The sequence below is a fragment of the Sapajus apella genome, unplaced genomic scaffold, assembly GCF_009761245.1.
Source record: "Sapajus apella isolate SASKATOON/1434 unplaced genomic scaffold, GSC_monkey_1.0 scaffold5, whole genome shotgun sequence".
Lineage (NCBI taxonomy): Eukaryota > Metazoa > Chordata > Mammalia > Primates > Cebidae > Sapajus > Sapajus apella.
This window is the reverse complement of record NW_022436945.1, coordinates 29,147,172-29,164,107: the sequence shown is the minus strand read 5'-3', so window position 1 is coordinate 29,164,107 and position 16,936 is coordinate 29,147,172. Positions and strand designations below refer to the sequence as shown.

General features: G+C 37.7%; 2 protein-coding genes across 5 annotated transcripts in view; both read left to right on the top strand.

The window, feature by feature from the left end:
- The window catches only part of PDS5A (PDS5 cohesin associated factor A), a 157,705-nt gene that overhangs the window by 97,507 nt on the left and 43,262 nt on the right, over positions 1-16,936 (top strand). For all 4 annotated transcript variants that reach the window (XR_004267489.1, XM_032273988.1, XM_032273989.1 and 1 more), the window contains 7 exons: positions 1,636-1,759; positions 2,916-3,074; positions 6,947-7,015; positions 9,717-9,853; positions 13,654-13,777; positions 14,059-14,263; positions 15,121-15,235. Coding sequence is in view for 3 of the 4 variants with exons in the window: in XM_032273988.1 (XP_032129879.1) it covers positions 1,636-1,759; positions 2,916-3,074; positions 6,947-7,015; positions 9,717-9,853; positions 13,654-13,777; positions 14,059-14,263; positions 15,121-15,235 (933 nt within the window). In the remaining variant the exon portion in view is untranslated. The remainder of the gene's footprint in view (positions 1-1,635; positions 1,760-2,915; positions 3,075-6,946; positions 7,016-9,716; positions 9,854-13,653; positions 13,778-14,058; positions 14,264-15,120; positions 15,236-16,936) is intronic.
- Positions 12,261-12,688, top strand: LOC116548641 (cytochrome c-like). Its single transcript, XM_032273991.1, has one exon. It carries the CDS (start codon positions 12,323-12,325, stop codon positions 12,638-12,640), a length of 318 nt encoding a protein of 105 aa, XP_032129882.1. The 5' UTR covers positions 12,261-12,322; the 3' UTR covers positions 12,641-12,688.

The following is a 16,936-nucleotide window of genomic DNA, read 5'->3' as shown; positions in this document are numbered from 1 at the left end:
AACACCTTATTCATAACACTAATGGAGAAGAAAGGAAATAATCACAGGGAAACAGAAAAGGACAACACTAAAGACCTCAATAACAACCCTGATGGCATCACTGGATTATAGTGCTCTAGAAAAAACAAGAAGAAAGGTTAAAGTTGACTTCTGTATTATTTTATTTAGGCTAAAAATAATTAGTAATACGTTTAACAACCGTTTGATCGAAACTGTCTTTATCATTCACTAGTGTTATTTTATAAGAGGTGTTACTTTGGTAAACGGTGTGGTGAAAGACTAAACAGATAGGAGAGAGGAAATGCGTCTTCCATTTAGAAGCATAGTCATGACTCAGTCAAGGAAGTCTATTTGGGCATGGACATTCCTATCTCATAATTCCAAAGTCCATAGAGGGAAGCTTCAGGCATATTTATAAACATCAAATTAGACTTAAACCAGCTAGCATATGTTCCCATTTTTGGTTAAGGTGCATGGCTTGGAGCCTGCAGTATAGCTTTTCATGTCTAGACTTCCGTTATCATAAGACGACATTGTCACCCTTGCATTTGATACCACTACCTTTATAATTTATAAAATAGGCTCTTATAACATTAAATATATGACACACACACATATATATATAAAAAACATTAAATATCTTTCTTTAAATGTTTATTTCACCTAATCAATTTTCCTCTGCTTATAAAAATACTTGTATTCATTGTAGCAAACTGAAACTAGAAAAAATAAAACAAAATAGTCACCAGTAATATTTTCTATGTATATTTTTTATGAATGTTCATCTACTAGATGTTTGTCTATTTTTTGTAAGTTCATGTAAGCACACTATTTTCTTCATTCTACCGAATGATTTTTTTCTGTCATCAGCATTTAATTTTTGAAGACTGTTACATGTTTTTTCATCTCATCCTAACAGACTGTTTTAGTTTACTCTTCATTGTCAGTGTAGAAGTTAAGTGTATGGATTTTGAAAGAAATGCTAATTTTCAAATCCCAACTCTCAGTTTCCTAGCTTCATCATCTCAGGAGGCTTAAATAACATCTTTGTGCTTTAGTTTTCTCATCTGTGTAATGACTATAATAGTCTTCTGTGAGTGGATGTGATCATTAGTTGAATTAATCCATAAGTAAATACCTAGAATGATGTCTGGCACATAATTGTTAGATGTTTTTATTGCCATTCTGCTGATATATATGTATCTGTATCTTTGCATACTTTATTTCACCTTGGCCTCTTGCTACTCTTTTTTCCGTAGCTACTTTGAAATAACTGAAGGGGATTATAAAAGGGAATTGAAAAATTAGCAATATTCCACTTAGAAGGTAAATGTAAAAACATGTCATGGGGTAAGCTTTAGATTATGAATTCAGGGCTGCTTGTTATTTTGAATATTTGTGAAACAGCTTTAAAATAAAAATTGTCTCCTGAAGTAGGCTTTTTCTTGAGGCATTGTATTTCTTGGTTGTACTTGGGGGTAGAGAGAGAGCTTTTTTAAGTCTTTCTTTAGCTCAGATAATTTTTAAGGAGGCTTCTCTGCCAGCATCCATCTATATAGGGGAAGTGGAAGTCAACCAAAGGAATACTTGTTGTTTTATAGCTTTAAGAAAAAAAAACTATATTATTTTTTGCAGGACCTTAATTCCCATTTTACATCAAAAAGCAAAGAGGGGTACTCCACACCAAGCAAAACAGGCTGTGCACTGTATACACGCCATATTCACAAATAAAGAAGTCCAGCTTGCACAGATTTTTGAGGTATATCTAATACATAGGTTGTGTTTATATTGGTCTTTATTTTTTAAGCTCTGTAGTTTGATGAAGATGGAAGCTAGATTTTTTTAAGCTGTTTATATGTAGTCCCCTAGAATATAAATTCCTTGGGAGCAGGGATTCTTTCTATTTTATATGGCACTGCATTCCCAGCCTTTAGATTAGATTGTATGTTCACATACTTCATATTGAAGGACGTTTTGTGGTTTTTGTTATTTAGTTTGTTTTTGAGACAAGGTCTGACTTTGTCACCAGTGCTGGAGTACAGTGGTGCACTCTGCTCACTGCAGCCTTGAACTCCTAGGTTCAAGCAGTCCTCCTGCCTCAGCCTCCCAAGTAGCTGAGAGTACAGGCACATGCCATCATGCCCAGCTAATTTTTGTATTTTTTATAGAGTTGAGGTTTTGCCATGTTGCCCAGGCTGTTCTCAAACTCCTGGAGTGAAGTGATTCACCCAAAGCCTTAGCCTTCCAAAGTACTAGGATTACATACATGAGCCACCACACCTGGCTTTATGTGTTTATATTAGAACATTTTACTTAATTTTAGCTTTATTGGCTCAGTGGTGCATTTATTCTCAGAAAGTATTAGTAGATAATTTTGAACAATCCAGTTTGAAGTACCTAAGAACCCTACCTGAAAATTAATCTTGTTTCCCTTTCTTTACATATGATGATTGGCCTCATTTTACTATTAGAAATGTATTCCTAAAAATAAAACAAAAATAAAGCAAAAAATAGAAATGTATTCCTATTATAAGTTGGAGATGGTGTGACCAAAACCCAGTGAACTCTTACTTTATATGATTTAAGATGATTTTAAATGTTCCCACAGGGTGAGAAATCCACCAGTATAGCAAATCTATTGTTGTAGATTAATCAAAAATGATGCTGATTTGGTGAAGCAAAAAATGTTCTTTTTTTTTTTTTCTTTTACCTGGGTTTTATTTTTTTCTTTTATCTTTTTCTACACTCTTTAAATCTTGCTAAAATTTAGTAGGCGAATTAAGAACCAAGTGTTTAACGTGGTTGAATTTAGTTATGATCATATTAGAGCAGGTTGGTTTGGGCATGATAAATTCAGTAGAATGTCTAGATATTTATAAAACAAATCGGTAATTTTGTCTGTTTTATTTTTATAGCCACTCAGTAGGAGTCTGAATGCTGATGTGCCAGAACAACTTATAACTCCATTAGTTTCATTGGGCCACATTTCTATGTTAGCTCCAGATCAGTTTGCTTCCCCAATGAAATCTGTAGTGGCAAATTTTATTGTGAAAGATCTGCTAATGAATGACAGGGTAAGTTTCTCATTTAATTAAATTGAGAATCATGAGATTAAGACTATTTATATCTTTGTCACGGAAACACTTCTGTTTCTATGTACTTTTCTTTTTCTTTTAAATTATTCTACATTGGTTCTATTTATTTATTACTTACTTATTTACATTCCAAACGACTTCCTGATTTCATGGTAGCTATTACTACTAGAATTTCACACTTAACAAATAAAAATCAGAACATGGGATTTGGGAATCATGAACGTTAAATATAACTAAAAGCTATTGTCCTGACCTTCAAAAGACAGCCTATAATTTTCTGGAATGCTAGAATTGGTTTTTTTGTTTTGTTTTGTTTATTTGTTTTAGAGACAGTCCCTCTCTGTGCCCCAGGCTGGAGTGCAGTGGCATGATCTCAGCTTACTGCAACCTCTGCTTCCTGGGTTCAAGCGATTCTCCTGCCTCAGCCTCCTGAGTAGCTGGGATTACAGGCACTTGCCACCACACCTGGCTAATTTTTGTATTTTTTAGTAGAGATGGAGTTTTGACATGTTGGCCAGGCTGGTATTGAACTTCTGACCTCAGGTGACCCACCTACCTTGGCCTCCCAAAGTGCTGGGATTACAGTCCTGAGCCACCATACCATTCCTGGCTAGAATTTGTTTTATCGAGCATTGTTAGAAATGTAAATGTAAGTGGATTAGCCAGGTGTGGTGGCAGTCACCTGTAATCCTAACTATTTGGGAGGCTGAGGCAGGAGAATCACTTGAACCCGGGAAGCAGAGGTCGCATTGAGCCAAGATTACACCGTTGTACTCCAGCCTGGACAACAAGAGGGAAACTCTGTCTCAAAAAAAAAAAAAAAAAAAAAAAAAAAAAAGTAAGTGGACTTGAATTTGACTAATTTTTAAGATATTACACTGTACTTTTGGCCCAAGATTTATTGATGTCTATGTGCTCTGATTTATTACCTCTGGGTTGGAATGTATAGATTGAAAAGATTCCCCAAATGATTTTGGAAACATACCTTGATTAAGAAGCACTGCTGGCCCGGCATGGTGCCTCACGCCTGTAATGCCATCACTTTGGGAGGCCAAAGAGGGTGGATCACCTGAGATCAGGAGCTCGAGACCAGCCCAGCCAACATGGTGAAACCCCATCTCCACTAAAAATACAAAAATTATCCAGGAGTGGTGGCAGTTGCCAGTAATCCCAGCTACTCGAGAGGCTGAGGCAGGAGAATCGCTTAAATCTAGGAGGCGGAGGTTGCAGTGATCCAAGATGGCACCATTGCACTCCAGCCTGGGCGTCAAGAGGAAGACTCTCGTCTCAAAAAGGAAAAAAAAAAAAAAGAATCACTGCCTTAACAAATGGATCTAAATTAAATCAATTGTTATTCTGCGAAGACACAAACCATTCTTTCCATGCTGGATCATTGTGGATGACTTACAATTAAGTACTAATTTGCCACAAAGCCAGTTTATCCAAAGTTTATAACTTTCTCACACGGTTTGGTAGGCTTGAGGCCTCAATATCAGGAACTTAAAGATACCTGCTCGTACACCTTTTGTAGTTGTACCACCTCCCACTTTTGAATGCAGCAGACAAGAGAAGAGGAACGTGGCCTAAGTCTCATTTCCCACCCCAAATATCCTTGCAGTTTTTACTCTTGATAGATGTGGTTGTCAACAAATGTGAAATTTAACATACCTCTTAAATGATAATTGTTGATAGATTGTGTTTTCAGGTGATCTTTTTTTATTGTGATAAAATATACATTATATCAAATATGCCATTTTTAAGTGTAAAATTCACTAACATTATGAAATGCCACATTGTCATCTAATCACCACCACCCCAACCATCTCCAGAATTTTTTCATCATCCCAAAAACTCTGTACCCATTAAGCAACAACTCTATTCTACATATCTCTTATCCATGTTGTAGTATGTATCAGAATATTGTTCCTTTTGTGGCTAGTGTTCTGTTGTGTGTATATATCCCATAGTTTCTTTGTCTGTTGTTGGACACTTGGATTGCCAATAGGTAGCTGTTGGCTATTGTGAATAATGCTGACAAGAACATTTATGTTACTGTTCTCTTATCTCTTGGGTATATATCTAGGAATAACATTATTGGGTTACAGTTTCCTTTAAAAAAATAAATAGCCATACTAGTGGATATGAAGTGGTATCTCATTGTGGTTTTGATTCGCATTTTCCTAATGAATAATAACATCAAGGATATTTTTTGTGTGCTTATTACTATCTATCTGTAATATCTTCTTTGGAGAGCTGTCTGTTAAATTCTTTCACGCACTTCTTTTTTTAAAAAAAAAGACATGGTCTCATTCTGTCACCCAGACTGGGGTGCAGTAGCACAATCTTGGCTTACTGCAACCTCTGCCTCCCAGGCTCAAGCGATACCTCCTGCCTCAGACTCCCGAGTAGCTGAGACTACAGGCACATGCCACCATGTCTGGCTAATTTTTGTATTTTTAGTAGAGACAGGGTTTCACCATGTCGTCCAGGATGGTCTTGATCTCTTGACCTTGTGATCCACCCTCCTCGGCCCCCCAAAGTGCTGGGATTACAGGTGTGAGTCACCTGTGCCCAGCTAATTTTTGTATTTTTTTTAAGACAGGGTTTTACCATGTTGCCCAGGCTGCCTTCATCCGCTTTTAGTTAGGTTGCTTCTTGTTGAGTTTTAAGAGTTATTTACATTTTCTGTATATTAAAACCTTTGTCAGATATTTACCAGATCCCAGATCGTGAAGATTTCCCCAAGTGTCATCTTTTCAGAGTTACAGTTTTAACTCTTGTTCTTGTTTTGCTTGTTTGTCTTTTAAGACAGAGTCTAGCTCTGTGGCCCAGGCTGGAGTTCAGTGGCTCGATCTTGGCTCACTGCAACCTCTGCCTTCTGGGTTCAAGTGATTCTCCTGCCTCAGCCTCCTATGTAGCAGGGATACAGGTGCATGCCACCACGCTTGGCTAATGTTTTGTATTTTTAGTAGAGATGGGGTTTAACCATGTTGGCTGGGATGGTCTCAATCTCCTGACCTTGTGATCCTCCCACCTTGGCCTCCCAAAGTGCTGGGATTACAGGTGTGAGTCACCATGCCTGGCTGGTTTTACCTCTTAAATTGAGATCTTTGATTCATTCTGAGTTAATTTTTATGTGTATTGACATCTATTTTTTTGTTTGTCTGTTTTTTTTTTTTTGTTTGTTTGTTTTCTTATGGATATCCAGGGTAGTGGTGGTGGTGTTTTGAGACAGAGTCTCACTCTGTAGCCCAGCTTGGAGTGCAGTGGCACAATCTCGGCTCACTGCAATCTCTGCCTCCCAGGTTCAAGCAGTTCTCCAGCCTCAGCCTTCCAAGTACCTGAAACTAAAGCCATACTCCTCCATGCCCAGCTAATTTTTTTTTTTTTTTTTTTTTTTTTTGTATTTTTAGTAGAGGCGGAATTTCCCCATGTTGGCCAGGCTGGTCTCAAACTCCTGACCTCAAGTGATCCACCTGCCTCAGCCCCCCATAGTGCTGGGATTACAAGTTTGAGCCTCCACCCCGGCCAGATATCAAGGTTTTCTAGCACCATTTTTTGAAAAGATTTCCTGAAGATTGGTCTTGGCACCCATGTCAAAAATGAATTACCATATATGCAAGGGTTTTCTGGGTTCTCTATTCCATTGATCTATATGTCTATCTTTGCTGGTACCAGCCCACACTCTTGATTACTGTAGGTTTTATAGTAAGTTTCAAAATTGAGAAGTATGAGGCTTCTAACTTTGTTCTTTTCCAAGCTCTGGTTGGTGATCAGCATGAAAATCTGAATTAGCAAAAGCTTAAATTTTTGTTTCATGCTGGAAGCTAAATTTATTCAATTGTCTATAGTCAACAGGTGAAAAGAATGGAAAACTGTGGTCTCCAGATGAAGAGGTTTCCCCTGAAGTACTAGCAAAGGTAAAGTTGTGTAGGTCTTGGTAATCTTCGTATTTTAAAAAGACGCATTTGTAGATATCCTCCTCACCTTTTTAAAATTTAATAAATAGAGATGGTATCTTGCTGTGCTGCTCAGTTCAGTCTTGAACTCCCCGGCTCAGCTGATCCTTAACTCTGCCTCCCAAAGTGCTGGGATTATGGGCTTGAGCCCTTGTGCCTAGCCAGTAGCCTTTTTTAAACGTAGTGGTTAATAAGCATTTGTTAAGAAGGTGCTTTATTTTAAAATCCATTGTAAAAATTGTTTCTTGAAGACATTGTAGTTTTCATTGTTTATTATATGTTATTGTCTTCTGCCTGCTAAAACAATCTCAGTGAGGCTGTTTTATAGAGAGATTGTTTATAGAATGACGGTGCTCAGAAGCATCTTAAACCCAGCACCACCACCACTATCCACAAGCATATGAATATTAACTTGGCAAAGATAGATATTTGTCAAGCTGTGCACTGTGGCTCACACCTATAATCCCCGGCACTTTGGGAGGCAGGGGCGGGCAGGAGGATCGCTTGATCCCAGGAGTTGGAGACCAGCCTGGGCAATGTCTCTACAAAAAAAAAATAAAAATTAGTTAGGCTAGGCACAGTGGCTCACGTTTGTAGTCCCAGGTCTTTGGGAGGCCAAGGCAGGCAGATAACTTATGGTCAGGAGTTTGAGACCAGCCTGGCTAAAATGGTGAAACTCCTTCTCTACTAACAATACAAAAATTAGCCAGGCGTGGTAGTGCATGTCTGTAATCCCAGCTACTTTGGAGGCTGAAGCAGGACAGTCGCTTGAACCTGAGAGGTAGAGGTTGCAGTAAGCCAACATTGCACCACTGCCCTCTAGTCTGGGCAACAGTGAAACTCCGTCTAAAATAATAAAAATAATGATAATTTTGCTGGGCGTGTTGGTGCATGCCTGTAGTTAACCTACTACAGGAAACTGAGAGGCAGGAAGATTTCGTGAGCCCAGGAGGTCAAGGCTACAGTGAGTTGTGATTGTGCCAGCACACTCTAGCCTGGGGGACAGAACAAGACTCTGTCTAAACAAAACAAAATCAAAAAAAGTAGATGATCATTACTAAATTTGTGACATTTAATAGATATAAAGTAAAGCTCAGTTTAACAGTGGCAGATTTGGGATTTAAAATAAGATTGTATCATCTTCTTTGGTAATCTGTTTTACTTTGTGTTGCTTCATAGTCATCGTATATTCTATCAATTCATTTTTCCAGGTTGTCAATAAATTTAATGAATAATACTTTGATTTTTTGGTTAGCACTTTTTTTTTTTTTTTTACGGCGTCTTTTTCTGTCACCCAGGCTCTGGAGTGCAGTGGCACAATCCTGGCTCATTGCAACCTCCACCTCCTGTGTTCAAGCAATTCTCCTGCCTCAGCCTCCCAAGTAGCTGGGACTACAGGCTTGTGCCACCATGCCCAGCTAATTTTTGTATTTTTAGTAGAAAAGGGGGTTCACCATGTTGGCCAGGCTAATCTCCAACTCCTGACCTCAGGTGATTCACCCACCTCAGCCTCCCGAAGTGCTGGGATTACAGGCATGAGTCACCACACCCAGCCTTTGGCTAGCTCTTTCACATATATTGCTAACAATCTTTTGACTAGACATCTCCAACTAGTTATGACTACCAATTATTATAGAAACTCCCATTTTTTTGGTCAGAATATTAAATGAGACTGAATCAGACTTGATGGTTTCTTTAGTTTTTCAGTACTACAAAATTGTAAAACTCTGAAGTTATTTTCAGTTACTGCAATCAGTACAGTGTTGTTTTTTTGTTTTGTTTTAGGTTTTTTTTTTTTTTTTTTTTTTTGAGATGGAGTTTTGCTCTGTCACCCAGGCTGGAATGCAGTGATACACAGTCTCAACTCACTGCAACCTCTGCCTCCTGGGTTCACGCAATTCTCATGCCTCAGCCTCCTGAGTAACTGGGACTGCTGGTATGTGCCACCGTGCCTGGCTAGGTTTGTTTTTGTTTTTGTGTTTGTTTTTTTTTAAGTAGAGATGGGATTTTTTATGCTGGTCTCCAGTGATCCACCTGCTTTTGCCTTCCAAAGTGCTGGGATTACAGGCATGAGTCACCATGCCTGGCCTGTATAGTTTAAATTGTTGTTTTCTAAGTATGTATTTTCAAATAGTTTCAAAATCTTGGACAAGCATCTAAGTATGAAAACCTAGGCCGGGCGCGGTGGCTCACGCCTGTAATCCCAGCACTTTGGGAGGCCGAGGTGGGTGAATCAACTGAGGTCAGGAGTTCAAGACCAGCCTGGCCATCATGGTGAAACCCCATCTTAAAAAGAAAAAGAAAGAAAGAAAAAAGGAAAAAAATAAAGAAAACCTAAATTCTGGAACCAGACTTTTGAGCAAGTTATCTATCATAGCAATGTATCTCAATTGCCTTATCGGTTAGGGAAAAAAATAATCTTCCTCATAAGAGTTTTTTGGGAGATTAAATAAGTTAATACATATACAGCTCTAAGAAAAGTGCTTGGCACTGGTTAAGCACAGAGTAAATATTAGTTCTTATTGTTACTGTTACTATCCCCTTATTTAATAAAATTTCTGCTGATGGAGATAAGTAATCTCGTTAATCTAATATAAATTAATTTTCCCTTTAATTGGAATTTTAAGTTGCTTTCTTTTTTTAGCATGTTAATATTTTGTAGGTACAGGCAATTAAACTTCTGGTAAGGTGGCTGTTGGGTATGAAAAACAACCAGTCTAAATCTGCCAATTCAACTCTTCGGTTATTATCAGCGATGTTGGTTAGTGAGGGTGACCTGACAGAGCAAAAGAGGATCAGGTGAGATTTTCCAGTTTTCTTAGTGCTGAAATTTTGGAGAATTATTTACCTAATGAATACTGAATGGTGTAATTATACCTTGTTCTTCTGGATTAAATCTTCTGTACTCAGTTAGGGTTTTCTGTCTGATAGTATTGTTATTTTAATAGTGCCAGTATAGTTTTCTTCATATGATTACAAATATGTAACCATAATCACTATATTGTAATATTACAGTTAGCATCAACATTTGGTTCAATTAAGCAAGTATTTGTTAAATTTCTACTGCATAAAACACTGTGAAAAGCATTGCAGCAAAAACAGGAAAAGTCCGTGCCTTCAAAGAGCTTCTCTGTATTAAAGTGATTAAATAAGTGGAGTGACTTGAGTGCCATGAAAGTAGTAAAAATTTCAGCAGCAATTCAAAGAAGGGAGAGTTGAAGTCTTGTCGTTCTACAAATTCAGGTGTGTACACATGTATGTGCACACACACAATTTACATTGTTACACATTTGCACTTTTAATCTGTAAAATTACCATCTCATTTTCAAGATGAAAATGAAAGCTCAATTTTTTGTGATCCTGGTTTCTTTGAAAGTAGGGGCCAAGAGTACCAGCATAGATAACTAAAGAATTCTACATATGATGCATTCCTTTTTTTAAATTTGTGGTAGAGAACAGAGGTTTAATCATTCCTTTATGAGGCTGAGCACAGTGGCTCATGCCTGTAATCCTAGCACTTTGGTAGGCCAAGGCAGGTGAATCAGTTGAAGTCATGTTGAAACCCTGTCTCTACTAAAGATACAAAAATTAGCTGGATGTGGTAGCACATGTCTATAATCCCAGCTCTTGGTGAGGCTGAGGCATGAAAATCGCTTGAACCCAGGAGGTCGAGGTTGCAGTGCACCAAGATCATGCCACTGCACTCCAGCCTGGGCTAGGTATGTGGTACTGCTATGCAATTAATTTTTTAAAAAATGATTATATTTAGAAATGAGATCTCACTGTGTAGCTCAGGCTAGCTGGGCTCAAGCAATCCTTCTGCCTCAGCCTCCTGAATAGTAGGACTATAGGTATGCACCACCATGCCCTATTTTTATCATCGAATAAGTGAAGGGCAGCCTTTTATAACACACTGATTAACAGCTGAGTTAGGGATAATGAAAGCTTTAAATTGGGGTAATTATGTACTGTATATGGCAAACAGTGAGCTCTTACAAGTCAGTGATACCTAGGCAGAACATACGTATAATAATGAGGCATAGTAATGAGCTCTTAAAACTCATTGATACCTAGGCAGGACCCCCAGTAGAGATGAAGACTAGCTATTATCAGTTTACTTTTAAAAGTTTAACATCACTAAATGCAGTCAATACAATTTAAACTTAAGCAGTACCTCTTTTGCCTTACAAATCAGAAAGAAAAAAAAAAATTTTTAAGCAGTCATTCCTCAGTATGATCAGGGAAATGGGTTTCTTCATTAACCCTGTGAGTATAAATTGGTTTGACTCTGGCATTTTCCATCTAGATCCTCAAAAATGTTATCCCTGGCTATTTTTACACACGTAATTCATGTGTGGAAAAGAACCATATGAAAGCATATACACAGAATGTTCCTCCAGCATTATTTTACATCACAAAAAATAGGGGAATGGTTAACCATGGAATGAACACCCATTAGATCCTAATTGGATATCATATAATATTACCTTTTCTAAGCCTCAATTTTTTTCATCTTATGGAGTGAAAATTAATTGAGATAAAGCCTATAAACTCTTACTGGCACAGAGTAAGCACTCAAATAATAGCTGTTACTTTCATTCCTGAATGAATGTCATAGAAGCTATCTGAGGCTCCCTCATTGTTACCAGTACTCATTTTAACAATCCTGTTTTCCAAGAGTACCAGGTTTTCTCCTCTGTATGCTTAGCAGTAATCTCAGTGGGTTCAGGCTCGCTTACTGCATTTCATACAGCTGTCACAATAAATATGAAAGCCCTGCTATGTTCCATATAGATGTCAAAGTAGAAAGACTCCTTTGCCACCCCATTTATTACCACATTTTACCACATAAATAATAAGAGTACACAGTGTGAGGGTGGGAATGCCAAGGCCTCATAGGTTCCATTTTGAAAACTTGACTCTGCAAAAGCAGGTCAGCACCAGGAACTAGTACCTAAGACAGACACTGGCTCTTATATTTCATATCCTTTACTTCAGGTATTTGTCTGATACTTCCCTCTTAACTGCAGCCCTGCCATTTCAGCAGATATTAAGCCAGATTCCTGTTATGTGTGTATATTCAGGACATATATTTTTTAAATGATTATAAGTGATTTATTTTTTTAAATCAAGTTTCCTGTAATCAATATGTATTCCTCTTAAAATGAGGGACACAGCTCCTGATATAAAGAGTTCTTCCTGAGAGAGTGGGACGTCCAGCTTCTGAGCAGTAACCTTTGTTGCGCTAACAACGAAAAAGAATTAAATATGGGTGATGTTGAGAAAGGCAAGAGGATTTTTATTCAGAAGTGTTCCCAATGTCACACCGTGGGAAAGGGAGGCAAGCACAAGACTGGACCTAATCTCCATGCTATCTTTGGGCGGAAGACAGGTCAGGCCTCTGGATTCACTTACACTGAAGCCAATAAGAACAAAGGCATCATCTGGGGAGAGGATACGCTGATGGAATATTTGGAGAATCCCAAGAAGTATATCCCTGGAACAAAAATGATCTTTGTCGGCATTAAGAAGAAGGGAGAAAGGGAAGACTTAATAGCTTATCTCAAAAAAGCTACTAATGAGTAATAATTGGCCACTGCCTTATTTATTACAAAACAAATGTCTCATGACTTTTTTATGTGTACCATACTTTAATAGATTCCATACACCAGAATTTATATCATGAATGACTGACAGAATATTTTGTTGGGCAGTCCTGATTTAAAACTAAGACTGGCTTGTGGTTAAATTAGTATGTTCAGTTTTTGGATTTTAATAGTAATTCCAATTTAGTAAATTCTATCACTGTTTACCCCTTCTAAAGATATGATTAGACTTTGTTAGTAATGTTAAATTTTTCGCAAAGATGGTGAGTGCTATCTTAAAACTTACTGGAGGTTGGTTTTATATTTAGATTTATATAACTGGTTATGTGAATATATTTAAATATGGGGGAAATTCCTTCACTGTCTCAGAACCAAGCAAGATTCACCTGTGTTTTGTGTTCATTTGCCTCTTAAAGGCAAGGGTTGAAGATAAATGGGTAGCAATGGCTGTTTTATATTTTTGGCCTTAACTATGTCAATCTAATTAGAATTTCCTGTATTTAAAATGGTTCCTTTTACTTATTGAAAGGCATTTTGTGTGGTTTATGTGTAATATCAAAAATTATTTAACACTTCACACATTTTATAGATGATCTATAAGGTCACATGCTTTTAAAATAGTAGCCAATTAAACTTCACTCTTGGATTCTTTAAAAAAAAAAAAAAAAGAGTTCTTCCTATCCTTGCAAATACTATGGTTGCATGAATAAGCAGAGTTGTTTGGTTGTGGTGAAGTATCTAAGCTAGAGCTTGTCTAGAAATTAAGGCAGGTAAATTTGTAATCAAAAAGTCACAGTGATTTGATTTGATTGTGGAAGTCACAATCCCATGTTCACGGTTCGTGGACTCAAAATAGCTTTCCCATAGGTGTACATTATGTCATTTTAAGCATAAATTATTCTCTAAGGACCTTACATTCAAAAAGGGACGAAAGCATCTTTATGAATGATAATGGTTATAGGAAATGTTTATTTCTTTTTTGTTTGTTTATAGTAAATCTGATATGTCTCGCTTGCGATTAGCTGCTGGTAGTGCCATAATGAAGCTTGCTCAGGAACCTTGTTACCATGAAATTATTACCCCAGAACAGTTTCAGCTCTGTGCACTTGTTATTAATGTAAGTGACAGTCTTATTTTTGTCAATTACTTGTCTTCAAAGTTGAATACATTTACTTTCTGTGGATACAAATTCATTTATTATGTGAATATATGTACAAAAGGAACTGCTGTTATTACCTGTTTAACTATCTTTAAATTATTACAATTATTACATTATTTATTCCCCCCATGTAATTATTTTTTTTAATTGGAGAAGACATTAAAAATACTTAAACTGCTGGGGTTTGTTTTTTTTTTTATTCAATGTTTGCCAATTTAAGTATTTTTGTGCTGCTGTAGGATGAGTGTTACCAAGTAAGGCAGATATTTGCTCAGAAGCTGCATAAGGCACTTGTGAAGTTACTGCTCCCATTGGAGTATATGGCGATCTTTGCCTTGTGTGCCAAAGATCCTGTGAAGGAGAGAAGAGCACATGCACGACAGTGTTTGCTAAAAAATATCAGTATACGCAGGGAGTACATTAAACAGAACCCTATGGCTACTGGTAAGCAACTGAAAGTTCTCTGTGTGCAAATATATTTTGTCAATGTATCAATTTTTCGGGTTTTTTTTTTTCTGTCATGTGTTTCTACTATAGTTTATAATACAACTGGAAGTTTTATAGAATGCTGTCATTGTAATTATGATGTACTTAAAAAGTGAATGCCTCATGAGTCCTATTTATATACTGCATTAACTCCTGGTTAACTGCATTTTTTCTATGGGGTCAGCAGTATGGTTTGATTTGAACATATTGCTCAGCAGCCGGACTAAATAATTTTTTCCTAGTTTTCTCAGGGACCTATTGGTTTTTTGGTTTTTGGGTTTTGTTTGTTTATTTGTTGCCTAGGCTGGAGTGCTGTGGTGCGGTCTCGACTCACTGCAACCTCCACCTCCCAGGTTCATGTGATTCTTCTGCCTCAGCTTCCTGAGTAGCTGGGATTACAGGCACCTGCCACCACGCCCGCCTAATTTTTTGTATTTTCACTAGAGACGGGGTTTCAACATGTTGGCCAGGCTGGCCTCAAACTCCTGACCTCATGATCTGCCCTCCGCAGCCTCCCAAAGTGCTGGGATTACAGGCATGAGGCACCACACCTGGCCAGGACCTAGTGTTCAGTGGGTTTAATATCTGATACCTTTGACTTTAATATCTTTCAAAAGTGAAATATAACTGTATACCAGGTACCAGAGAAAGAAATTAAAAAGAAAAATGAAGTGTAAAGTATTTTAGTATCCAGGTATCATGTGCCTAATTTAGAAATAACTGAGGGACAAAATGGAAACTTAAGTAGTTAAACTCAATCCAGTAAGGCATTTCATGAAGGTTGTTTTTAATATTAAATAATGTTTTCACTTCAGAGAAATTATTATCACTGTTGCCTGAATATGTAGTTCCATACATGATTCACCTGCTAGCCCATGATCCAGATTTTACAAGATCACAAGATGTTGATCAGCTTCGTGATATCAAAGAGTAAGTCTTGTTTTTCAAGAATTCTAAAAATTATGTTTAGTTTTCAAAAAATGGTAAATTTTTTTACTGTTGTTTCCATTGAAATTAGAATTCCCTATGGTGTAATTCATTTATTTATTTATAAAATTATTTATAAATTGCCAGTTTCACCTTTCAAAAATTTTTTCATCTACAAGGTTTTGGTTGTTCATTTTCTGTTTGCAGCTAGTTAAGCTATCTAAGTCTTTGAAATAGGTTAGTTTGGTTATCTTAGTTATTATATTTGATTTTTACTGTTTATATTGAGATGAGTTATAATAAGGGAAGAGCACTGAAATATGAAATAATTGGAGTTGGAACTGAAAACAGTGGAACACTTTTCATTCTTCGTTCTGTCTAGCATGCAGTACATTTGAGCATCTTTAAAAAGTTTATTCGTACATAACTGTACACATTTGTGAGGTACACATAATATTTTGGTACATACATACAACGTGTAATGAAAAAATCAGAGTAATTAAAATAACCATCCCCTCTTGAGCCCAGGCCTATGATCAAGCCACTGCACTTTAGCCTGGGTGACAGAGCAAGACCCTATCACTAAAAAATTATTACAATAAAATTTTTTAAATACATAGAAATTATTGTTAACTATAGTGCTATCATGTCAGAATTTATTCCTTCTATTTTTGTACTTATTAACCAGTCTGGTTTTTGTTGTTTTCTTTTTTGAGACGGAATCTTGCTATGTCGCCCAAGCTCTGAGGTTGCCTGTCTCACTGTATCCTTGCCTTCTGGGTTCAAGTGATCTCCTACCTCAGCCTCCCAAGTAGCTGGGACAACAGGTGCCCACCACCATGCCCGGCTAATTTTTTTTTTTTTTGTATTTTTGGTAGAGATGGAATTCCACCATGTTGACCAGACTGGTCCCCTGACCTCGTGATTCACCTGCCTTGGCCTCCCAGAGTGCTGGGATTACAGGAATGAACCACTGCACCCAACCAACCAGTCTCTATCCTCTCTTCCCTTCTATGCTTGACAGTCTCTGGTAGCTACCCATCTACTCTCTTCCTGTATAAGATCTGCATTTTAATTTTTTTTAAATGAGACAAGGTCTTACTCTGTCACTCAGGCTGGAGTGCAGTGGTGTGATCAGGGCTTATTGTACCTCAACCTCCTGGGAAAAAGTAATCTCCCACCTCAGCTTCCTGAGTAGAAGGGACTACAGGCATGTGCCACCATACCCAGCTAATTTTTATATTTTTTGTAGAGCTGGTGTCTCACTGTGTTGCCCAGGCTGGTATCAAACTCCTGGACTCAAGCGACCCTCCTACCTCAGCCTCCCGAAGTGCTACGATTATAGGCGTGAGCTACTGTGCCTGGCCTTCACTCTTACAGTGCCCACATATGAGTGAGGTCATGTGATATTTGTCTCTGTGCTTGACTTATTTCACTGAACCTGAGATGACTTCAAGTTCTGTTCATGTTGCTGAAAATGACAGAATTTCATTCTTTTGGGGAGGGGGTGGAGTCTCCCCTGTCACCCGGGCTGGAGTGCAATGGTGCAATCTTTGCTCACGGCAACCTCTGCGTCCTGGGTTCACATGATTCTCCTGCCTCAGTCTCCCGAGTAGCTGAGATTACAGGTGCAAAGTGCACACCAGCACACCCAGCTAATTATTTGTATTTTTAGTAGAGACGAGGTTTCACTATGTTGTCCAG